Below are 25572 nucleotides of genomic sequence, written 5' to 3'. Positions count from 1 at the left end.
CTCTTTCACTCTATTTTTAAAGATCTGTCTATGCACGTATTTGTTGATTTGCAAGTGAAAAGAAGTCAATGCAACCCCTGCAGCAAACAGACATTAAGAATGAGCCTTACTTCAAATGTTACTGAACCCTTAATTTCTACTCCATGAACTTTAAAAATGGTAAAAGCACAAACAAACCGGTTAGTGTGGCATGTGAAAGCGCTTGGGCAGCCCTACCAAGTCAGCGCTTAAGGTGCGTTTCCATTGCAGGAACCTTCCCCCTTGGGAAAAGGAACCTTTTGAGGCACTTGGTTCCGCTACCTGTGTTTCCACCAGTGGAACCGGGGTCTGAATTCCCGGGAGACTGTTTCACCCCCCAGGAAAAGTCCCTGCTCAGGGGACGCAGTACTTTCTGGGGGTTCAAGAACATGCGGGGTGGGGCTCGAAGTGCTGGACGTCGTCGGTTGGTCGAGTACGCTGGCGTTTTCACGGCATTGTCGTACTTCCAGTGTTTTTAAAAAACCTGCAACTGCAAGCATGTTGTCAGGACATGCCGATGGACAGACGACAGAGTCCAGGCTTTGCTGTCCATTTTCGCAGAGGGCGACTTAACGCCCTGGAACTTTTAGTGTGAAAGCACTAAACATCTGGACATCTGACACTCGTTCTTTGCTTCCCTTCCCTCTGTTTTTCAGCCACGTTTCATCCAGTCTCTCAGTCAGACAGTCCCGCTTCACAGCCATTTCTGCAGCAGAGATCTGCTTCCAGATTGTCCTTTCTGTGTTCAATCTTATTTACCACAACCCTCTTTTGTACATTTGAGTTTCGAAGAAATGGCCAGGCCGTGGAAAATAAATTGGTAACAGAGTGTACCCAGAGGAGCTCTGTGATTTGTGAGCTTGATTTGTAGTCCAGAGACTTCCCCGGCATTATATAGTCGAGGAAGCTGACCAAAATATGTTTCCCTGCCGAGGAAGTGACTGTTTTGGAAACTGGACTTACTTGCTATTCCGGTACGGTATCGGAAACGTGTCAATATTTGTTTGCAGCCATAATTTGTTGGCATGCACAGATTCACAACTGCCTCAGTGCCTTCACGTCATGTGCCCAGAAAAACAATCTGTGTGCAAACAGCTGAGTTCATCATTTGGCAAATGGAGTGACAGAGTCGTCACTCAGTTGGGCTAATTTCACTGATCGCAAATGAAACAACAGAAAACAGCCCAAAATAAAGCGGAGCACGAGCAGCAACAAATAAAACCGGCGATTAGAGATTTGTGAGAACACTGAGCATCCTCCTCGCCCTGTAGGTCGATGGTTTTTCGACCTACAAAAAAGGTAGGTCTGTTATAACAGAAATGCGTTGGGACTTTTTGGTGCCAGATAGCTGCGATGGTATGGACGTGTGTGCAGTCAGTTGAAGGGTAATTTTGTCGATATTCTATATTTTTCTTACTGTCAACAAATCCCACAGAAAGAGCTACTAACTAAAGAACTGTGTGTGTATTTAAAGCCAAATATATCTCATATATAATATATATATCAAGCCACTGGCACTGGGCGTCATGTTCCTTCACTATCATGAACACACATTAAAGTTTGTACTGTTCCAGTCCCACATGCACCATCCCACTGCTGAAAATAGTCCCCAACAAACGCTCTGTTTCCTGAAACAGAAAAATTTTTCGCCGTCTGTAGAGATTTACGTCTTTAGTAGGGAAAGTCAGAAAGTACTGATAGACAGACTGACGCATTCTTGGTTTTGTTATTTTCCTGGCATTAACGTTGACATCCACAAAATCTAAAATATCTCCAGCCTTATTCTTTGACACTACTTTTTCACAACACAGAAAAACATCTGTTAGTGCGGTTAACTGCCCCATTATTTGAATATTATTTTCACGTCTCCAGGAGAAGAATATTTTAAGACTCGGCGTGTGGAAAGATGAATATCTGTGAGCCGAACTGTTTTTGTAGCACATTAACACGCCACCACGCTCAAGCCCTCGCCGTTCTTTGACCACCGGCCTCGACTCGGTTCCCCCGTCGCTGGCGAGTTGAAAAAAAAAAAAAAAATAGGAGTCAGTAATTAGCAAACTGGTGCGAGCCAGTTTAACGGCGCCTGATGGGGACAAACAAGGAGGTATTAGCTCATATTAGCCCTGCTGCGAGGACCCTGGGGTGCTGTGATTGACAGGTGGTGGTGTTGGTGTCGAGGGGGGGCATCAGAGGTTGCCTAGGCAGTCAAAACCCCCCTCAGGGATCGTAATGAGCTACTCCATGATTGCCTGTCCATGCTGATCGCTGTCCGTCGGTCCCCTAGTCTATGCTGTTGTTACTGATCGACAGAGTCCACTCTACCTGTCGCACTCTTACGGTCTTAAGAGTCACATCTTCATGCGGTCTTCCTCTCTGGGACTGGCGTAAGACAAACGTAATTAAGCTCGGGGCCGGTTCCTGAAAGCCCGTGCATTGCGGTTGGTCGTTCCTTGGGAAACTCCTCAGGGTTGTTCGTTTGGAAAGCACAGAAGAAGAACGGGGGGGTGTTTGTAAGACATGTTGTCTGAGCTGTGTAAAGACCGGACCAAGTGGCCACGCTCGAAACCCCGCCCTCACAGCCTCCTCCAGGCCGCCTCCTAAACCGCTCTGTCTTTGTAGCCTTGGTGTGATTAGCTGCTCAAATGGGGACAAGACAAACACAGTCTCGGGCAATCTCTCCTCCGAGACGTTCATGGCACTCCCTGCCTCCCGGTGCCCCCTGTCCCACCTCCACACACACACACACACACCGCACTGCTTAAAGTGGGCATTAATGCCAGATTGTCTGTTTTAGAAAGTTCCAGAAATTGTCAGAGGCAGCCCTCCCTGATTCTGACGTGGGACACTGTTGTCGGCCTCAAGACGACTTGAACCCCTTTGTTTTAAGCCCTTAACACTAGAGACTCTGTTTGACGGTTGAGTGATGTTTGGGGCGTGCGCGTAAAAACACGGCAACGACAACCCAACTTGAGTCAGCGGTGACTTCCCTCCCCATGGTGATCGTCACCCCGTGTTTTCATCCGGGCGGGCTTGCCCGACACGTTTCTCCCCGGGGTCACACTTGGTCTCCCAGGCTTTGTCTTCTCTGATGTGCGGAGGGAGCCCGTCCTCTTTCACCGGCTCTACAAAATGACACCGAAGGTGCATTTAAAGAAAAAAAAAAAAAAAAAACGCTGTGAAGACGCTTAAGCCGTGCGTCGGTGACCAGGCGTCCTGGATTTAGAAAGCCGAGGAGGCTTAGACATGTTGTAGATCAGAGTGCTTTTTGCTGAGGTTGGTCATAACTCATGAGAGGTGAAAATCCAGAGAAAGAAAGAAGTGTGACGATTACACCATCATATGACCTGGAAGGGCTCTCCATGCAGGGAGGAAACAGCTGGTGGAGGTTGACTGTTGCACAATCTACGAGAAGCCTTACATTTTTCTTTCTTTCCTTTTTTTTTTTCCACATTCTTAATTTCCATCACTTCTCATCACGTTATTTCCGTTACGTCGCTTTAGTTCTGTTTCACATTTTTGTCTTCACCGAACAGTGTAGACAGAGACATGAAAAGACTGGGAGAGACAGAAGAGGTTGGCTGTTTTTAGACCACATCCAAACTGACATATACTCCGGTGGTGTTTTTCCAACAAGCCACCGCCAATTTCCTTAAAGTTAAAAAAAAAAAAAAAAAAGGATTCAAGCAACCATAAAAGATGTTTTTTGGGGGGTTTTTTTTAGTTTTTTTTTTTTTTTTTAGATTAACTTTACAAGAGAAACAGCCCACACAGCCATCGCTGGCTCTCTCACTCTCTATTTATCTCTATCTGTTTGCAGGGGACATCACTCAGAAGGGTTATGAGAAGAAGAGGTCCAAGCTGATCAGGGCATATGTTCCACATGCTGGAGGTAATTTAGCAACCTCTGACCCACTGCCTCCCCCGCTACACACACACACACACACACACACACACACACACACACACACAGACCCACCCTCGACTAAAGTATTCCCATACCACCACCAGAGCATCGATCCGGTATCATTACAAATACAGTTGCGATGATACTGTACTCTACTCTATCGATTCAGTCCTCAGCCACCGCCATTAGCGAATGTAGGTTAGGACTCCCTAGAGCTCAGCTTGGGCCTGCTCCTCTGTGCCTGTGTCTGAGAGTGCCGTAGTCGCTGCAGTCGCTCGCTGCCTCCACACACCGCCCCCCCAGGCCTCACTACAGCTGAAACACACGCACGCGTCCGTCACACAATCTGGTGCACGCCCATCGTTGATCAGAGGGATGTAGCTTCAGTAGTGACGGGTCATGGGACGCTGAGGGATGTTCTGTCAGAGAGCAGCAGTGCAACTACCACGTTATTATAATTTCATTTTATGTTGTTTTATTATTGTTATGTTTTACAGAGTCAGAAAAATATCATTTTTCTGCCGAATCAAACCATCTCCATCTTTGTTTTTCTTTCCATGCACTGTACCTACTGCTTTTGTCGAATGTATACGTACATATACGTGTGTATGTGTGTGTCCCCGTATGTGTGTGCGTCTGTTCGCCCCCTCTGTCCGCATGCCCCTCCCTAGGTATGGAAGGGCCCATGTCTCACCGGGCGCCCCTCGGCCCTCCCTCCGCTGCCCGTTTCCACCGGCGGAGAACCTCCGGCACGAGAGACGAACGCTACCGATCAGGTACAGTAGCTTTCACCGCATGGCGCCGCAGATCCTTGGCATGCAGTATGTCTGAGTGGAAAAACGTAAACATTAAAAAGGATAAAACTTGAGATAGAACACGTGAAAATCAAAGGATACTGCTTCTGCTGTGACTGAGCAGAAGCTGTTGATCTTCGGTTTATATCGAGGGATCAGTACAATCGGGCTCCATTGATTTTTAACGTCTTGTCAACAGTTTTTCTGCAGTTTTTTAAATGAATAAATTCCAGCTGCAGTAAAATTGGAATTTGCTATATAAAACAGTAAAAAAAAAAAAAATTTGGCAAATCTGGCTTTTTGTGTATTTGATATTTTGCAACGAGTAGCAAATCCAGTCGATAAACACCAACACAAGCGAATGATAGAGTCGCTAGTGTGGAAACACTGGTCGGTTTGCACAGTTCAATACTGCAAATCAACAGTGCGCTCCAGCCCACGCTTTGATAACTAGTGACGAAGGAGAAGGAAAAAAACATGACGGCATTGCACGGAGTTTCTCTTTCCCAGACGTCCACACCGAGGCCGTGCAGGCTGTGCTGGCGCGGCACGTGGAGAGGAAGGTGGCGGTGCCCATGCCCTCCAAAAGACGCTCACTGGTGGTGCAGACCTCCATGGACGCATACACGCCTCCAGGTGACGAGACACACACGAAAACACACACTGAAAACACACTGAAAACGTATGCCATCTGTTTTTTATGGGTCGGCGTAGCAGCTCGTGAGTCGAGAATTCGCATAAAACGCCAGGATGTTTCTACCTCAAAAAAAGAGGATCCGTCTTATCCCTTATTTCGAGGGACATGTTTGGGGGAGACGATGATTTTGAGATTCTGTGCCAGAATATATGACCTGCCGAGGTATATAGTCACAATGCAGACATTTCTTCAAGTCAGTGCAGCAGTGAAATGAAATCAAACAATTTGATTCTCAGATTTAAAAGCAGCCGAGTGTTAGAAGGTTAAAGGGAAAATGGGAAAATCCACAGCCTTGATAATTCCCCTTCGACTAAATATTCGTGTGATTAAAAAAAAAAAAAATGCTCGGAAAGTGAAAAAGGCACGCGCGCACACACTCACACACACACACACTGGTTATCTCAGCTGAACTGGGTTGCACTAAGCCTAAAATGTGACCCCAGAGAGGCCGCCCTGTGCCCAGACAGGATTATGTTGTAATGCCGTGCCTCTGGTCCTCAGACGTTTTGGTTCCGACAGAGAAACACACTCATTTCACCAAAATCTGCAAACATGCACATTTTTCCGCGGCATGCGAACCCACCGACAGATTTACAGTAAAAACAAACCGCAGACAGCTGTGCTGGCGCGGCCGCTGAGCCGCCGTTAGTGTGGCCCGTCACTGGAAACGGGGAAAAATACTGATTATTAACCACTGTAACCACAAGAACTTGGCTGACGTGGGAGAGCCGAGTTGACCTTTACCTCAAATCCCCGCTCATTAGATCGATCATAATCAGCGTTTATAACATAATTTAGACGTCGACTGAATTTTAATGAAGAAGATGTCATAAAGTTGTTTGCCGATAATTTGCTTTTTGACCTTTGCGGAAATTCTTAAGCAAAAACCCGACGTGTCCCCAACGACTGAGTGCAGGTCAGAGAAGCTCTTATAAGACTATGACAACACTACAATAGGAATGGAAGGTAGAAAGTGTCTGTCTGTGGAGTTAGTTCAATGTAGGATTTCTGTTCACCTGGATGTTTACTGGGCCTCCTTGCGCCTGCGCCTCCGGGCTCACGAAGCAAATTCGGCCTTTGAGCTTCCCTCTGCCGTGCGCGGCCCGAGGCCAGTTCTGACTTGGTCGGCTCTTGTGGCGGCCGACCGACCGTGGCCATTTTGGGTCTGTGAGCTCAGGAGCCCGTTGCCTCTGCCACGTTAAGGCCCTAAAACTTCGATGGTGAAAAGTGGGGAATCCTAGTCCGCCGCTCGACTCTGAGCCACTGTTTTACTGAGCTGAGACCATCAGATAAAAATCCTCAGTTCAGATCGGTTCATTATTACCGGGCTCAGATGTGGAACCAAAGTCACGTTGGCCGAGGGATTTTTTTGTCTGAGTGGCATGTGGAACCTCTCTGGGGATTATAAAAGGTTTTTAAATGTGATAATGTCATATTATTGTTCTCTTTATATAACAGTGCTTTCACTACATGGTCAAAAGTATGTGGACGCCTGAACACACACGTGCGTTAAACTTAACCTGTCCCTCCGAAAACCAACCGCGGGCGTTAAGATTGAGATACTGAACCTGGCTGCTCAGACACGTGAGCACCAGTGAGGTCCAACGCTGATGTAGGGGGAAGAGGTCTGGCGTCGCAGTCTGGATTCCGGTTCGTTCAGCAGGGGTGTTGGGCGGCGGCGATGTCGGGCCCCGTGCTGGACACTCGGGTTCTTCCGCACCAAACTGGGAAAAACCGTGTCTTTGCGGAGCTGGTATTGTCCCGCTGAAACCCAAACTGCTGTCGCAAAGTCTAAGATATTTTGTTTGAAACCGCACAAAATATTAGTCGGAGGTGTCCACATACTTTAGGCCATCTAGTGACGTCAATCAAAAGTCACTTTTTACCACTTGTAACAATGTGGGGATGTATAAACTGTTGGTCATCTAGTGCATGTATCATAAGATCTCCTTAGATCAATACAGTGCTGCAGTAAAGAAAACCTGATGAATCATTTTTCGAAAGAGTGGAATCGAACTCCTCATCTAACTCGCTAGCGTACGTTGTAATGACACTGGCCCTGACTACCCGTGTGCTCATGTTGTGCCGATGTCGCGTGAAGGTTTTCTGCTACTGACTCTCACTAGGCCTGTCCCCCCTGTGCTCAGACTCGTCGTCGGGCTCAGAGGAGGAGGCGGGGCCAGGGGACGACATGTCGGGCATGGAGCACTGGATGAGCCGCCCCTCCCAGCTAGGCCCCGCCCACCTGGGCTCCACCTCCTCCTCGTCCTCGTCAACGCAGAGCGGAGGCAGCGGCAACGCCGGGCGGCTGGCCGACTCGCTGGCGCACACGCACATCTCGCACCTGGCGCACGCGCACCTGGCGCACGCGCACCTGGGCCAGTCGCTCCACCAGCAGAGCCACCTGTCCCAGTCGCACCACGGTAAGACTTTACTGGTTCCTCTGGGGTTGGTGTGCGTGTGTGTGTGTGTGTGTGTGTGTGTTTGTGTGTGAGTGGGCGGTAAAGGAAAGGATGGATGCCGGGGTTTGTGTGCGGAGTTTGTGCAAACTTGAATAAAAGCAACTTTACTGAGAAATAGGAAAACACATTCTAAAGTAACACAACGACCCGAGGCCCAGTGTTCGTTCTTGGCCTTGGAATCGACAGTTGAGGAAACGACATTCCCCAACACAAGCTCCGTTTAGTCGCCGCTCTGGGGCTTTTCATACGTCGCATTTCCTTCGCCAGCGGATGAGCTCGCAGGCCGGCGTGGACAAGAGGTTGTTACAGTGCTCAGAAATTTATACCAGTAGATGTTTAAAAAAAAATGGAAATTCGGACATCTGCGATTCCACGAAAAAGGGGGGGGGGGGACTCCATCTGCTGAGGAAGATCACGTGATACGATCAAGAGCAACAGAACAGCTACTAAATGGACTTTGTAGTGAGATTTTTTTTTCTCAACTAAAATAATGTTGTTCTTTAAACTGCATTTTGCCCAAGGGCGCCTCTTTAAGACAGGGCCACAAAATCAGGCAAAGCGCAGAGGCCTCCTTAGTCATTGCACCGCAGAGGTTTCAATTCACTATTAACATTTGCAATTCATCAAATTACCGAATGACGTAGACACTTAGAAAATCCATACAATACTTTATGGACCTAATACTGTGAACAAACACCCTTTTGTTGCTTTTTGATTTGTATTTCCATTATTGGACTTCTTTGTATCTGTATTTTTTCTGTCACGTTTGTATTTATTTCATACTGCAACAGTTTTTCACCTCCCTGTTCTCCCTTGGTAATATTCCCAATGTAGCCTCGAGTTTGATGCCGAATTTCTGCTGCAGTCAGTTCTTTTTTGCCTCTAACCTATTTTTACTCTTACCACGTCCACGTTCACCTCAAAGAACCACTGCATTTTCCCGCAGCCGTTAGCTTTGCAAGCTTTTAACGCACCCGTGTCTGTGAATTCAGGTATCGGCCACTTGTCACTGAAGAGGAAGGGAGCTCTGAGTGTAGCAGAGAACGGAGGATCCCTGCGACGATCCTGTGAGTTTGGATCTGACATGCTGTGGCCACCGCCGCTGGAGTCGGACGGTAGGTTTTTCCTGTCAGCGTCTCTGCGGGGCGGTGGGGGCGTCTTAATCGGGGGGTTGGGTTTCGGACAAACGCTTGTTAGCATAAGTGTCAGATATTCCCAGGTCTACAGCACACACACACATACGACACTGATTTTAGAAACAAAGTCAGACAAAAGAGTGTACTGACAGCTCCCACACAAAAGATCGGATTCATTAGAGGAACATTTTGATTTGAAACCAAAGAGATCAAACAGAGGTGGCCTCAGCTGACCTGAGTGTGTTTGTCTGATGAAACGTGCCCGCTCTATACTCTGTTTGACACTGATTTTAGGATAATTAAAAGTTTTTGACAAAATGAAACGACGCGCTTTGTCGCGTTTGTCTGGAGATTTGCGTCGAAGAAACCGGCTGAACGCGCTCCGATCATGTTTGGGGAAGCCGGTTTTCCAGACGGCATTTTTTCACCTGGAGTCGTAAAAATGTGCTTCCATTTATTTATGAGTGTTTAAAGGAAGAAGTGACTAGAAGTTCAGTCACGCCAGAGCTCATGCGTGACTAGGAAGTCCAGGTGAGCGTCACAGCACGCCTAATTGACGACAGAGACAAAAAACAAGGCTCTTGACAAACAGCACCGTGATGAATGTGAACAGTGAGTCACCGCTGGCCGTGCGTCTGTTTCTCTGTCTGCCTCTCCCTCTGCTCTCGCCATCTGTCCGCCCCGCTGTCTCCCATCTCCGTCTCCCTCCAGAGAATCACTCGGCCCCCCCGGACGTGACGGGCTACTCGTCGGACTCGTCCCACTCCCACGCCGAGCGCCACCACATGGCCAACATGGGGACCATCGCCAGGAACACGCAGAAGTACGGCAACGCGGAGCGCATGGAGACGGGAGACGGTGAGAGTCACGGCCTCCGCCACGTGGGACGCGGGCACACCTTTAGCCTGCTCCCAATAGAGACACCGAAGGCAGTCTGATTAAAAATAGAACCTCTTTAATCAGGAGGTGAACTCTAATTGGACCAGCGCCTTAGAGAACTGACCAATTACACTGAGTCTGTTGATGCCAGTCCCCTGGATGAACAGATGGGACATGTTTTTTTTTTTTTTTAAGGAAAGCTGTACAGACCACCTTCGTTCTGGGAGCAGCAGTCACAGCCACAACCACAGTCTGCGGTCCACTTAGCAGCTCCTCGAGAGCCAGCTGCTCTTGTTTAGCTCTTTTTAATCCAGATCTGGACCAACCAGTCTTCTGGTCATAAGCGATATTCCAGTCTGATTCTTACAAATAGTTTCCATAACACTTGAGCTTTGTGGGGATTGACATTGATAAGGTAGTGAGGACTGTTTTGCAAGTGGTCCGGGCCACCGCTTTTCCTTCCGCGGTCAGGAACTAGCGCCAAAACATTGTCCTTGCCCCATGTGTGTGTGTCTTTGTGCTTTTTTACAGGCGTCCCGGTCAGCAGTCGTGTGTCGGCCAAGATCCAGCAGCTCGTGAACACGCTGAAGCAGCCTCGCAGACCTCCGCTACGCGAGTTCTTTGTTGATGACTTTGACGAACTTCTAGAGGGTCAGAAAGCCTTCTTTGTGTCCGCATGACTTGTGATTCTGCCCGATTTAAGTTACAGTGCGTTATCCAGTCTCTATTCATACTTCGGAGTCACGACGAATTCTCTAAACGTTTCCTCGTCTGCCCCCGTGGGACCGAAGCGCCCCGCTGAAGCCCAAGCCGAATGCCTGAGCTGGCTCGCCAGCTTCGCTCTGTTAAGCTGTAAACAATAGTAATAATCACCCACTGCACCCTGAGACACTGAACTCGCTTATTCGTTTCTGTTAACAAAAGTGTTTGTCAAGCGTTTTGGTATAAAAAGGGCTCCTGCATAAATCCGGAAAGCGCGTGTGATGAGTCTCAACTGTGCAGAAAAACTATCCAGAGAAATGGAAAATGTTGTGCTGTCCTAAAATGTGTGCAGCTACACTTTGCAAAGCTTTAACACCCTGATAACTTACGCTGACATCCATGTCACACCCTCGTATCGGGGGGTAAAGAATGATTTCCACCTGGAGCCATACGGAAGGGATGTTGGAGAACGCGTGATTTGCAGCACGGTTCCCGTGGAACACAAAGTTCTGGCTGCGTTCTCCGTCTTCGTTTGTCTCTTCGTTCCCCCGCCGGCGGTCTTTCGTCGTCTCCCTTGGAAAATTTGTCTTTTAGAAAAGCCGGTATTTATTACGTTTTCCAGCACGGTTCGGATCAATTTTACAGTGGTCATGCAAGATAATGCTGAGCTTAGGGTTGATGTGGTGGTTAAGACGTCCAATTCACTCTGGATCCATTTTTTATGACAATGGCTCAAGGTTGAATCCTGCCAAACCCTTCCCCTCTGCCTGCCTCCCTCTGAGGTTCAATGCCATCTAAACTACATATGAAAGGGAATCAGCCGTCCGGATTTCGCTCGTTCCCACAGTACATCTGCGTTAATAACAGCTACGTCTAATTAATTGCCAGAGTATTTGAGTGCGATTAGCGCTTCCTTACCGCCGTCCCACTGAGTTGCGCAGGATCAAACTACGGCGAACAGGCTGCGAAGGGTAAAGGGTTTTTCGCGCGCCGTGCACTGACGACGTCCTCTGTGTCCTCACCTGCAGTCCAGCAGCCGGACCCCAATCAGCCTCGGCCGGAGGGCGGAGATGATGCCGGTGCGAGGCGAGGCGCTGGGGGTGGTCACTAACTGGCCCCCCTCCCTGGAGGCTGCACTCCAACGCTGGGGAACCATCTCCCCCAAGGCCCCCTGCCTCACCAGCCTGGACACGGCAGGGAAGCCCCTCTATGTGCTCACATATGGTAACCAGGCGCTGACATACTTTACACGGTCATTTACATCCTTTACTCCTGACGCAAAACAGATGCAGGGATCAGATCGGATTTGCAAAATGAACTTTTTAGGGGCTTGTAGACAAAAAAAAAAAAAAAAATCTCAGAACAGATATACACTCCTATGTTTTCACGTTTACATACACCTGCATGCTGTACATTTAGAATATTGAATAGGAGTCTCACGTGGTCGTGCATTGGTTAATATCAATAAATAGAGGCACAAATTCAAATGAAGTCATAAGGTTTGTTTGACTTTGGTTTTGTTTTCTGGAGCAAATTTCCCTGAAACTGAAACCGTTACTTTGTTCTTCAAAATGTCCGGAGTCTGACACCGGTATCCACTGTTTATTTGATTGGACAATCAAAATGATTGGAAACATCAAATAAACAGGGAAACAGCATGTAGAGCGTGACGGGACGCTGAAACTCTCCATGGGTTCGAGGTTTGACCAGATCCTCTTTTTGAGTGAGCCAATCCCGGCACATTGGAAGTGGTTGATATGGGTTTGAGTCGGGCTGGGTGTCATTTGAAATCGTTTCAGATACAAAAAGAATCCACACTTTTTTTTTCCTGTTTAACAAAATAAGCCAAACCGCTCAAATGAATCCATGTTTAATTTTGGCTCAGTAAAACGCAGCCGTGCCTAAGTAAAATGATTAGTTGAGGCAGGAAATAGGAAGAATGTGACCAGACGTTTGATGCCAGCTTTTGATACTTGGCGGTTTATGGTCAGTCCGGTCAGTGTTCAAAAAAATGTTGAAACTCCACAACCCGGCCCCAGCACATATTCGATATTTAGCGAAAAGGATAGTGTCTGCACCATGTCTCGGTGAACATGGGCGGTGTTTTCGTTTTTACTCTTCCAGGGTTAATCCGTGGTCAGATTAAGGCGTTGACGGAACACGGGTGCGCGGTGAAGAGCACCAGCACGCTGTCAGCAGTTTAGGAGACAATAACTTCTTTATGCAGGGCTTGGATGTCCATCGCCAAAACGTTGCGTCTTCAATAAAGTCAGTGTTTTGCCACCTCCCCCTCCAACACGTGGTTCTTAGACGACACTTACTTTTAATCGCGACCCATGACGAACTGAAATTCGGTTTTTCTGAATGTCAGCAGTGAAAGTTCTTAAATGTCATCGCTCTAGACAAATTTTTTTTTTTCTTTTATTGACTGTATGTCCTCAAAATAGAAGTCCAAGAACACACACACACGCGCGCACACACACACATACACACTCATATCCTGTGAACTCAGTCACCCCCCCCCCCCCACCACCACCACCACCACCACTCACGCACCCTCGCATCCTGTGTCCTGCTCCCCGCAGGGAAGCTGTGGTCTCGCAGCATCAAGCTTGCCTACAACATCCTCCACAAACTGGGCAGCAAGCAGGAGCCCATGGTGCGACCGGGCGATCGGGTGAGTCATGTTCCTGCACCACCGCCGCCGCCGCCACACACAGTTTCTGGTTTCTTGTCTCTCGTGCTCATTCCACTGTAGCAGTGTTGTTTGTTCCACCAAGTTGCCTGTAATTAATCTGCAGCCAAGACCTTTGTGTAGAAAACCCGATTCTAACATCGTTTTCGATATGTTTGAATTCTCTCCGATGCCCTATTTGCAGGTTGTTTGTGTCAGAATGATTTTCATCCTCTTAGAAGGCAGAGTTTGGGGGTGTTCATTAGTCATCTAGCAAATCACATCAACACAAGCTGTATTTAGCACACAGATAAATGCTGTGGCAACTTCATAAGAAATCTCTGCCTGTTGCTCAGAAACCGCTGAGAGCTTTTCTCTCTTGATTTACCTTCTGGGCCTCGATCTGTGCTAAGGTGTGGGAGACGGGCTGACTGGGGTTCCCAGCCTCTCTGAATCCGTCTGCTGTCCTCTCTCCCTCCCCCAGGTAGCGTTGGTGTTCCCTAACAACGACCCAGTGGCCTTCATGGTGGCGTTCTACGGCTGTCTGCTGGCCGAGGTGGTCCCCGTCCCCATAGAGGTGCCCCTAAGTCGCAAGGTACTTCATGAAACCCCGGCGCCCGGCCGCGCTGCACAGTGAATCAAGAGCTCTTTGTAGCTTATCTGTAGCCATCCCTGCAGCCCTCCAATCCCTTCTCTTTAGGTTTCAGTTTGACGCTCAAGCCCTATTCCTCGGGATTAGTTTCTCTATGGGAGGTCAGGTAATTTAATTTTTTTACACGCCGCTGTGTAACGTTAATCCTCTCTGGTTTTTGGCCACATCTGTTTTTCACCTCGCACCCGCAGGCTCCAGACTCCCGCTGGGTTTCATTTCAGCCCCGGTTGCGTGGACAGCTCAGTGTTGACGCAGACTGTTGAGACAGTGTTTTGGGTCTTCAGTCTCGGCCGTTTGGGAGCAACAGGTATTTCTGATAGAATAATCCCGTCTGAGCGGGGGGAGAGGGAAGACGCGTCGGAAGCTCGACACTTTCGACGTGCGAGAAACAAGACCCCCGCCGCCCTGCTGTCACAGGAAAAAAGTATTGGCATCAGTTGGGTTACAAGCGCGTGTAAAAATGTCTGAAGGATGAAGGATGGAAGTCAGTGCTGCGACAGAAAGCCCTCTGAGAGGAGCCTTTTAAAATTTTGTGTCAGTTTTCTACTGCTGGCGGGAAAAACCTTTCATTTTAGCTCAGCTGCTTCGGCTTGGCTTGCTGTTTTTTTTTTGCAGTGGCGTGACCGACACGGGGGGTCGGCACGGTTACACGCCGATTACTTGCTGCGGCAGAAAATGCCTCCTGCTGCACTTCGCCGGTCGCCTCTCTCGAACCCCTTCCCCTTCCCCCATCCTCCATTTGTGCTGCAGGATTCTCCATAAAATCTCTGTTTCGGGTGGAGAAACAACGCAGCGGCGGTGCAGCAAACATCACTTGTGTTACCAGCCACTGTGCTGTATGTGTACGTGTATAATGTTTTTTCTAGAGGTAGATGAAAACAGCTCGGGGTCTATTTCCCCCTCATTTTAAATGCTGTAGTCGAAGCTCGGTAACTTCTCCAGTAAACATTTCTACAAAGCGCTAACAACCACGAACTGAGGGAATCAGCCTGGTATAGAAAACAGAGGGGCAGACAGGTACGTGTCCAACACCCTGTCCCAGATGTGTGTGGCTGATATTCGGTTCCCCAGTCCTCTGGCCAGGTCCTACCACCCTGTGGAGCAGAGATGATCCGGGATTATTCGCAGAGGGACATCGCCAGACCTGCACTTGAAGATTGTTCAGTGTTCATGTGGTTTTCACTGCGTCCAGTTATTCCTACGCCGGCTTTTTTTTTGAGGGGTGGGTGGGGTTCATTAGTGTGTTCGCTGACGAACGTGGGGGTCTCTGTCTGTATCGTCCAATAGGATGCCGGCAGCCAGCAGATCGGATTCCTGTTGGGCAGCTGCGGCGTTACCGTGGCGCTGACCAGTGATGCCTGCCATAAGGGCCTGCCCAAGAGTGCAACAGGAGAGATCCCACAGTTCAAAGGTCAGAACGGAAATCATCAATCACGTCTGGATTGTAAAGGCCTCCTGGTTCCCCTGTGGGGGAGGGGCAGGTCTGTCTTAGTGCACATAATGAGAATACAAGTAGGAGAGAAAGAAAATTCAAAATGAATTATGTTCACCACTTGAAAAGGCAGATGTAAAAATAATTATGACCAAAAAATTGAAAACTCTACAGGTTTAGATGCCTGATTACAGAATCAGTCTGCTAATGAAGCTGAAACTGTTTTTTGTGCGTTTGAAATGTTGACTATTTAGCTTCAGGTGTAAACTTTTATTTCTAATTTGGGAATGAAATCATTTAAGGGAAAGGCCTGCGATTAACTGGTTAGAAAAACGTGTGAATGAAAAGAGCATCAGGGTTTTTCCCCCGTTGTTGTTGTTGTTTTCTCCCTCATTCGTTTGGGTGAAATGACAAACAAACTGAGCGTCTTTCTTTCTGGTTTGAATATTCATATGAATAAACTTCTCTCTGTCTTTGTTCTTTTCCTGACACGCCATCTCTCTCTCTCTCTCTCTCCCTCCCCCCCTGTCTTCCCTGCACTCTCTCTCTCTCTTCCCTCCCTGCAGGATGGCCCAAGTTGCTGTGGTTCGTGACAGAGTCGAAGCACCTTTCCAAACCTCCCAGAGACTGGTTCCCTCACATCAAAGATGCAAACAACGACACTGCTTACATAGAGGTCAGCTAACACACACACACACACACACACACACACTCACAGAAGCCCACAGTAAATAAGCGTCCCATTCATTGTGTGCTTTACCAGAAGCCGGGACCTCAGTCTGTGTTAAAATTTAAACTGACATTCTTCTGGTCACCTCACCAACCACTGGGCTGCTGCTTGTGCTGCTGGTGCTGGTTGTCTCGGTTTAGGCCACTCAACCCTTAACGTCATTCAAATTTTAGTTGATTTTAATGGGTAGCATTTCATACCCACACCCTAACAACCTTTTAAACCTCAACAACGGTTTAAAAAATAAACAAATAACCTTCCCCATCTCCTCTCATTTCACTGATCCGTCTGTTGTCCCCCCCACAGTATAAAACCTGTAAGGACGGCAGCGTGTTGGGAGTCACAGTGACGAGGATCGCTCTGCTCACACACTGCCAGGCTCTCACCCAGTCCTGCAGCTACACTGAGGGTATGCTCACACACACACACACACACACACACACACACACACACACAGACAGCTCAGTCTCCAGGTCGTGATTTAATAATTTAACCCTTTTCTCTCCCTCTCTGTCTGTAGCGGAGACCATAGTGAACGTTCTAGACTTTAAGAAGGATGTGGGCCTGTGGCACGGCATCCTGACGGTAAGATATTCCTACTGGAGGCTACAGGTCAGAGATCACGACCCTCGTTTCCTGTTTTTTTTTTCACCCTTTCAACTTAAGCCGGGGGTAGAAGCAGTGACAGTCACTTCAAACCAACTGTTTCGGTAATATCTTTGATATGAAATCCTGTACTTTGATATTTTGATGAGAAAATCCAGGTGATTACTCTCCAAAGCGGACACAAACAGAGTCGGAGACATGCTAGAAATGTAAAACATGGACAGTAATTGCGTGAGCCTTACACAAAAATAAGCGAGACAGCCCGTTCAGCTTTAAACATCGTGTCATTTTGTGTGTGTGTGCGGGCCGTGCAGAGTGTGATGAACATGATGCATGTGATCAGCGTGCCCTACTCGCTGATGAAGGTCAACCCTCTGTCATGGATCCAGAAAGTCTGCCAGTATAAAGGTCAGGCACACGCTCCACCTGTCACTCAGCTCAGTCAATTCACTCCATTCACCTGTCTGTCAAATAGATTAAATGCTAATTTTCTCTCTGTCTGTCTCTATTTGTTTGTGTGTGTTTCTGGATATCCCCCTCCCCCCTGCAGCCAAGGTAGCCTGTGTGAAGTCCAGAGACATGCACTGGGCTCTGGTGGCCCACAAAGACCAGAAGGACATCAACCTGAGCTCGCTGCGCATGCTGCTGGTGGCCGACGGATCAAACCCCTGTAAGGTCACACTCAGCCTCCGCGGCAGAGCTCTTTCACTAACGGGGGAGTTTAGAGAGGTGTATTTGACATAGAGAATATCAGGGAAATGGATGAACTCTCTTGGGGAAGTCGGGAAACTGGGTCACTTTACAGGAACAGAGCCGGATGCGTCAAACTATGCACATTTGGCACAATAAACGGTTTCCAAAGAAACAACTATGGTGGAAATGACTGAAATATAACAGTAGAAACCAGCAAGTGATATGATTTTCTGGTCCGTACTGATGCTTTTGCATGTTTTAGCCCATTAACTTCAAATTACAATTATAGTGAGTTTCAGCTCATAACTTTATAACTTCACTGGCAGCCAGGCAGCTCTTTCCAGAGGATAAGCTGTAAAAAGCCTCTGTCCACTTCCTGCCCAGCAGAACAAGGCAGACACACACAGTCAGAGACCAGCTGGTGAACATAGCGGAGCATTAAGCGGCTAAAAAGCCGTATTTTTCCCTCAGGAGCCGGTGGAGACCAAAAACAGAGCTAAAAGGGAGGGAATACTGCACCTAGAGTCATCGGGTGGAGACAGACACCTGATCCAGATGAAAGATAATGTTGCTCAGTAACTGCTTGATGTGTAAATAAGTGGCTATGAGCTAACAAGTACGTATGCTAAACACACCTGGTTTTTGTTTGTGCTGTCGACAGACACCGTTTTCCACCTTGAATCACACAAAGAACATACAGGAGCCGCTCACAGCTTGAAAAAAAAAAACTCCCATAGATGGTGGTGAAACAGCTTTAGGAAGATTTCAGAAAACAAAGTATTAGATCTTTGGAAATGAGTCTAATTGTCATCTGTCTGTGCACATTCTGTATCACCTCCTAATGAAAAGGAATATCAGTTGTTTTGTATTCTAGCTGTTGAAAACAGACAATGATTGAAAACAGCATAAAAAATTGGTACGTAGCACATACTGTTCCGTACTGTATGTAGCGGGGAATTCAGATACGGCTTTGCCTTGACTTTCTGACATCGCAAGTAGTCCGCTCAGTGAATTTCAGATGCCAAGTCTCGGAGCGTCCTTGGATGCACCACGTTGTGATAAAGTAATACTTTAACTTCAACAACGGCCAAAAGAACCGGGCTCAGCAGCTATAAAGTTAACGTTCGGGAAGCCCCCGCGTTCAACTTATGGACCTAATGGCTGTTCGATTTCTGTACACGTGTCAGGAGTTTGGTGTGAACGAAGCTCAACACCTGAATGAAAACCGCTCTGACAGTTTGTGACTGTTTGCATCCGTCAGGGTCCATCTCCTCCTGCGACGCCTTCCTCAACGTCTTTCAGACCAAAGGGCTGAGGGCCGAGGTCATCTGTCCCTGCGCCAGCTCCCCCGAGGCCCTCACGGTGGCCATCAGGAGGTAAACACCCAGGCGCACACACACACACACACACACACACACACACACACACACACACACACACACACACACACACTGCACGCATGCTCTCAATCCTGCTTCACATACACAAGTTATGCAAAGTGGCACAAATATGCAAACAGCCTCATACACACACTCACATGTGCAAACACATCCCCAGAGAGTTCAATCTGTCAGCACGAAATCACATAAACGCTGTACAAATTCACACAAAGAAGTCAGGCCAGGTCCGGTTTACTTTCCTTTATTCGGCACACAGCCCTTCGTCACAGGAAGGAGCCTGCCGGTACCCGGAGCGTCCAATCAGTCAAAGCAGTCAAGAAAGCAAACAGCGTAGTTCATTGTCAAACTGAGAAGCCAACTCCCGCTTGAATAGTAAGCCCGCGAATGAGCACGATGGGTGTAAAGGGATGGAAGATTCTAGCCGTAGCTCAAATTGTAGATTCAGAGTTGAATGTTTGATACTGAAGCAGCAACATAGCTGCATATGTCCTCGGTTTCGGCGGGGCCATACTCCAGATTTCTATCCCCGTGGGACTCCCAGACAGTCCCGACAAACGGCGAAGCGACGTCCGCCATGTCAGATCTCTGATTTTTCTGCCAAACAACTATCGCTACCTGTCTGTACCTACACAAACGCTAGCACATACATTATCTAGCTCCCACACGTACGGGGTTTGTGTGAGCGTCTGTCAAATGACTGTACGCGCATCGCGTGCAAATCCACACACTCAAAAACACTGAAACGTAAGTAGAATTCCACCCGACGGACAGTGTGTCTGTGCAGTTGTCTCTGTTTACTGTATTCTTGCAGCCCTGCAACGTAGCTTGGTATTTGCTGACATGAAGAGGCATGTTGATGTGTGTGTGTTGTGTCCAGGCCAGTGGAGGACAGCAGCCAGCCTCCGGGTCGAGGCGTCCTGTCCATGCAGGGTCTGAGCTACGGGGTCGTCAGGGTCGACACAGAGGAGCGTCTCTCGGTGCTCACCGTGCAGGACGTGGGCACCGTCGCTCCAGGAGGTATTTGTCTGTCTGTGGGTGCGCGTGTGTGTCTGTAGCGGCCTAAGAGAAAGGTTGAGTTAAGCACTTTCTTCACAGCCCCCTGGCTCGGAGCGAAGGCTTTAGTTTTCAGTTCCAAAACCAGAGAGCGCGACGCTCCGATGCTATTTGCGTCTGTAATTTTACATGCTGGTGGTTGAAACAAGGGTTTTTTTTGTGGCACACGGTACAAAACGTGCAAGTCACTTCAGATCACAGGTCAGATCAAACCGAAATGTGTTGGGAAGAGAGAGGCAACCAGGACTGACTGACTGCCCCTGAAATAAATAAATGGACTCTTGTCAAGAACCAAAACCTGGCGTCGAACGCCTGGTCATAATCTTGTTGACTTATTCCTTAAACAGGTAGTTCCTGATTCAAATCAAACTCAGACTTCATGTTAAGTGGGAAAAAAAACAGGTTTATAGAAAAACATAAAAGTTTTGTTTTTGGTTGCTGAGGTTTGATGCAATAGCATCGAGAAATGTCGATTAATACCAAGATTCTTTTGTCATTTCGTGTCAGATATTCAGGGTATTGTGGATGGAGAACGGCCTTTGCTGGTTTCATGCGCTAAATGACCCCCCCCAAAAAAAAAAGTCCATATAGTCCATTAATTCGTGAAATAAGTTTTAAGGGTTTGTAAATGTTTAACCTCCCCTTTTCATCATTGTCCAATTTCGGGAGCGCTCTCTCTCTCTCTCTCTCTCTCCCTCCCTCCCTCTCGTCATGACCGAGTCGGGCCCCGCTTTAAATTTTCAAGAGCTTCGAAAAGCGTGACAAACAGAAATCACGCGATGTCCGCGATCCACCTGTCAGCGGCGGAGCTTCAGTCTGTGGGGACACGCAGGTAGTTTAACGAAGGTAGCGACAGGGCCTAAAAAAGCCTTCAGCGCATTAATGCGTCGTCTGTTGGGGTCCTCGTGAAGGGTCGGTGGACACCAGTGACTGACCGTCATTCATTGGGAGATTTAACCTGTTTAACCTGTTTCTGTCATTTTTGCTTTAACAAAATGCTGTGTTACTGTGTCATTACATCCTTGTAAATGTACTGAACATTAGCAGAGTTCCTGCAGAGCATCAGAAAACCTGGCCCCAGGAACATAAAATGGAAATGAATGGTTGCAAAAGAAAGACCGATATTGTCGAATAAGGAAAGCTGTACAGCTTTAGCTACCGGCGCAGTGAGTAACTTTGTCCAGACGAATGACAGATTCGCACATGATGTGGTGAAGGTCTTTCTCCTCTAATCCGCAAAGAAGGCAGTAATCTCTGCGCACCCCGCGGATCAGACGGGGAGGCGGCCGCAGCTCATCGAGCATCACCTCTCACAAGCTCCCAGCTTCCGGCGGGAACTCACCCCACCCAGTGTTCACCCCGGGAGCTGCGCCTGCCGTGGCACGCAGGAAACTTAAATCAAAGGGGGGAAGCAAGTAATCCGTCGGCTTTACCGGAGGAGTTGCCTTTTCCGCCTCCACCCTGTCACGAGTGAGGCGCGTCTCTTTCTGGGAGGGACGTCAGCCTCAACCCGAGATTTAAAATCCAGAAATGAAAGCCACAGATTTACCGCCCAGTCACTGGAAATTGATCAGCAACCCCATTAAACTGTGCAGAACAGTAGGATCGCTGTTTCCCGGTAACGTAATCGAAACCGTCGATGTGAATATACCGGCATCAGCTGCTGTAGATATTCTGTCTCTGACCCAGTTACTGAAGGGTCCTGGTTTTGGGTCGACTTTGACATAAACACAGATTATAACTGGTTTAGAACAACCTGCCTTATGCTAAACTCTGATGTTGAAAAATGTGAGGTGTGGTTTTTTTTCCCCTCTAAACTGGTGCGTTTGGAAGGATTAATGGTTCTGTTGGGATCATCATTTTTTCCCCCTCTCTCTCTCTGTCTCTGTCTGTCTCTCTCCGTGTCTCTCGTCCGCCCAGGCCTGGTGTGCGTGGTGAAGCCGGAGGGCATCCCTCAGCTCTGCCAGACAGATGAGATCGGCGAGCTCTGTGTCTGCTCCATCGCCACCGGCACCTCCTACTACGGCCTCACGGGCATGACCAAGAACACCTTTGAGGTGAGGTGGCGAGCTCGTTTCCGGGAAATGTACCTGGCCGGCTCAAACCTAAAAGGGCGCACACGTTTTCGACCGAGGTCGCTCCTCTTAAGCTTGGTGATTCTCGATGTTTTTACAGTAGATGCTCATTAACAGCAGGGTCACGACACGGGAACCTACCTGTCCCGTTTGAATGAACCGCGTCCCCGTGAAGATCCCGTGGAAGTGCAGATATCGCCTTTGCCGGCCACCGTCTTTGTCCCAAAGTGTGTGAACTGGAGCTGCAACTAATTATCACTTTCGATGTGGATTAATCCGCTGAATATTTTCTGGATTAACTGATTGTCAGAAAATGGTAAAAAATGTCCATCTCAAGTCCCCAAAGTCTGACGTGACCTCTTTAAATGCCCGGTTTTGTCCAACCGACAGTTCAAAACCAAGAGGTATTCAGTTTACTATCACAGAAGACGAAGAAATCCAGCAAAGATTCACATCTGAGAAGCTGAACGCTGAGAATTCGGGGCATTTTGGACATAAAATCTGAATTTTAAATGGATGTTCTGCATTTTTCTTGAGAGGTTGATCTCTCAGACCCCTGGATTTTGTGATATTATCTCTGATCTTGACCATTGTAACATTGTGAACTCTCTTAAAGTTAAATCTTTTTTAGTGTTAAATGCTGCGTTACTGTTAACCGAGGCATTTTTCACTGGTCTGTTGTAACTTAAAATGAACAGCGAATGCCTCTACGGCAGCTGCTTGGCCACCATATCCAGTTTATTGAGACCAGCAGCAAGTCATTATCAATATAAATGTCCTGGGTTAAAAATACTGCGACAGCGCTAGCGCTGGCCGGTTGCCATGGCGACTCTGCAGCTGAACGCCCGTGTGCTTGCAGGTCTACCCCGTGAGCTCCAGCGGGGGGCTGATCAGCGAGTACGCCTTCGTGCGGACCGGCCTGCTGGGCTTCATAGGCCCCGGCGGCCTCGTCTTCATCACCGGCAAGATGGACGGACTCATCATGGTGAGCGGGCGGAGGCACAACGCCGACGACATCGTCGCCACGGCGCTGGCGGTGGAGCCGATGAAGTTTGTCTACAGAGGCAGGTGAGGGTGTCTTACAGGGCGGGGCAAGAGGAGGGACAGTCCGCTTTGTGTCTGTGGCGTCACGCGTCGACCAGACGCCCAGGGGAGCGTTTTTCAGTCACACCGAGAGTCAGATAAATCGTTTTTAACCTCATTCCCATCGACAGCAGTTGAAAACCAGACGGACGTCCAGTCCTGCCACATGTGCTGTCAGGCTGATAAATGGACAATACCCCTGCACGTAATAAATCTAATAAAGTAGAGCAATAGCGGATGAACCCGGAACCAGTGACAGAGTGAAGTTTAAATGTGTCCGCGGCCACTGAGGACGAAATTCGTCTTTTACCTGACAGGGTCTGCTGACGTTTTCTAGAGCTCTTTAAGGGACCAACTTATGGAGAAAGCCGCTGCAGGAACTGCGAGCGCACAAAATCCTTTAGTTCAAACATGAGACAATGAAACTAATCTAATTGGGGTTCAGACACTTTTATTGCAAGTTCGATGAGCTAATGAAATGAAGTTTAGGGGACGGACAGATTTTTTTTGTTCGGTTTTCCACGCGTCTGTCTACGCAGGTCTGTTATTTCTGTGTTTACATTCTAATGTTTTATCACTGCTGCCGTTGAAGTGCCGTCTGTTTGCTCACAGCCTTCTCTGGATTGTTTGATCTGTAATATCCTTCCTTTCCTGTGCGCACAGACACACTCTGTACAGTTTGTTTTTGTTTTGTTTGTTTTTTTTTTGCACCATGAAGTTTCCCCTGTACGCTGCTCCACCTAGGCGGGTTGGGTGAAGTCAGGAAAACACCTGCCACTGGACAAACTCTAAATCCGCCGCAGTGGAGGTTCCATCTGAAAAACAAATGGACCTCTGACGGACCAACATTCGCCGTTTTCCACACAGCCAGCGACTCAGATTTGTTTTTTAGATTCCCGTTGCTCCCTTCTGATGTGACACCGGACGCGTAAAAGCCGAGGATCTAGCAGGAATCAGGTTTAGAATCAGATACGCGGAGCTCTCAGCGTCTTCGCCCACTGCTGCCGACACTCTTTTTCTCTCCGACGTCAACTTTTGTTTGTTAAATCGCTGTTAACCAACAATGTCTCATCACGAAAGAAGTGACAACCTGAAGCTCGTGCGTGTGTGTGTGTGTGTGTGTGTGTGTGTGTATGCCATGTGTATGAAATGATATGAGACGGTGATACTTGTTGGGACACATGGGTTGAAACAAACAGTTCAGTTTTCCGATAATGTCGAGAATTCCCTCTTGAATTCTATCACTGTCAGGGTGGAAGAGCTTCTGAAACAGCATTTAAAAAAAAAAAAATCCCAACAGGCCACTAAACCTCTCCACTGAAACCCAGACTGATGAAATGTTGTCACACCTGAGGCGGATTTCGGTGCCGGTCTCGCAGACCGACCCACCTGTCGCTGTGCAGTAAAAACCTCCCGCTCCGGGCTGGAAGGGTTTTTCTTCTGCTCGGACCTCATTTAGTAGTTTTCCAAGAATGCTTTTAGAAACACGGGCAGGAAAGAGCCTCAGTCAAATCGGCGGAGGATGACTGATCCGCAGTATCATTAATATTTACTCAGGATTGTCTCAGCTTAGTTTATGAGCCAGTGTCCTCTTTAGGGCTGCAACCAAGAATTCTTTTAATTATCAAGTAACCTGTCGATTATTTCCTCCCTTAACTGATTGATCGTTTAGTCTATAAAATGTTAAAGAACAAGGGTAAAAACAACTTCCCAGAGCCCACGGTTTGTGAAGATATTCAATTTCCTGTCCTGCGTGACATCGCAAAGCAGTAGGTCCTCTCCCTTGAGCAGCTGAAACCAAAGAGTATTTAGCATTTTTGCTGAAAAATCACTGGATCGATATAAAAATAGAGGCCAGCTCGCTTTCTGTCGCCCGACTTGATCGACTGATGGCTGCAGCTCTAATCATGTCCGGGAACAACCATAGAGGAGAAAGGAATGAAAAAGGAATGTGGGGTGTTGCGAGCGGTGCTGACTGGCGTGTGCGTCCTCCGTCCCTGCAGGATAGCGGTGTTCTCCGTGACGGTGCTGAGGGACGAGCGGATCGTGGTTGTGGCCGAGCAGAGGCCCGACTCCACGGAGGAGGACAGCTTCCAGTGGATGAGCCGCGTGCTGCAGGTAGGTGGCCCCTCGCAAGCCGCGGGGCCCCGTGCGGCTCGGTGGGAGGAGCGCGATGAGCGGGGCGCGGGGGGTGATGATGATCAGGTAGTAGTAGTAGTCAGGTAGTAGCTCTACAGCAAACACCGAAGCCTGTAATGTTTAGTTCCGACTGGATTCAACTGTAAAGGATGTTACTTAACTTCAGCTTTGGTGTCTTTACCCGCAGGTAGCGATGAATCCAAAGTGAAAGCAAAGGTTAGAAAAGGTTTCTAGAGAAACAATCCAGCATTTAACATTCGATTACCTGCCGCCTTAATGCCAGAAAGACCGAGCCACGTGCCTTTTAAACAGCAGTGAACATTTCAGGATTATTTTTTTGTTTAGTATTTTTAAGCTCGACTTTTGCTCAAGCCACCGTTGTAATATCAGGTAAATGACGCAAAAGCTCAAGGAAGAAACAGTGAGAATAGAAAAGGGAAATC

At 48.1% G+C, this 25572-nt stretch overlaps 1 protein-coding gene across 1 annotated transcript in view; it reads left to right on the top strand.

Moving 5' to 3' along the window:
- LOC120789799 (disco-interacting protein 2 homolog C-like) overlaps positions 1 to 25572 on the top strand; it is a 47495-nt gene that overhangs the window by 9769 nt on the left and 12154 nt on the right. Inside the window, 21 exon segments of the mRNA XM_040126825.1 lie at positions 3836 to 3911; positions 4592 to 4698; positions 5227 to 5352; positions 7561 to 7750; positions 9721 to 9869; positions 10422 to 10541; positions 11621 to 11657; positions 11659 to 11816; positions 13178 to 13269; positions 13751 to 13861; positions 15206 to 15329; positions 15917 to 16026; positions 16387 to 16489; positions 16601 to 16665; positions 17001 to 17094; positions 17237 to 17356; positions 18641 to 18755; positions 19657 to 19796; positions 21753 to 21889; positions 22767 to 22975; positions 24994 to 25108. Of these exon segments, the coding sequence (XP_039982759.1) occupies positions 3836 to 3911; positions 4592 to 4698; positions 5227 to 5352; positions 7561 to 7750; positions 9721 to 9869; positions 10422 to 10541; positions 11621 to 11657; positions 11659 to 11816; positions 13178 to 13269; positions 13751 to 13861; positions 15206 to 15329; positions 15917 to 16026; positions 16387 to 16489; positions 16601 to 16665; positions 17001 to 17094; positions 17237 to 17356; positions 18641 to 18755; positions 19657 to 19796; positions 21753 to 21889; positions 22767 to 22975; positions 24994 to 25108 (2498 nt within the window).

Source organism: Xiphias gladius, chromosome 5 (assembly GCF_016859285.1).
Source record: "Xiphias gladius isolate SHS-SW01 ecotype Sanya breed wild chromosome 5, ASM1685928v1, whole genome shotgun sequence".
Classification (NCBI taxonomy): domain Eukaryota; kingdom Metazoa; phylum Chordata; class Actinopteri; order Istiophoriformes; family Xiphiidae; genus Xiphias; species Xiphias gladius.
The sequence above is the reverse complement of the archived record's forward strand: the minus strand, read 5'-3'. Positions and strand labels throughout refer to the sequence as shown.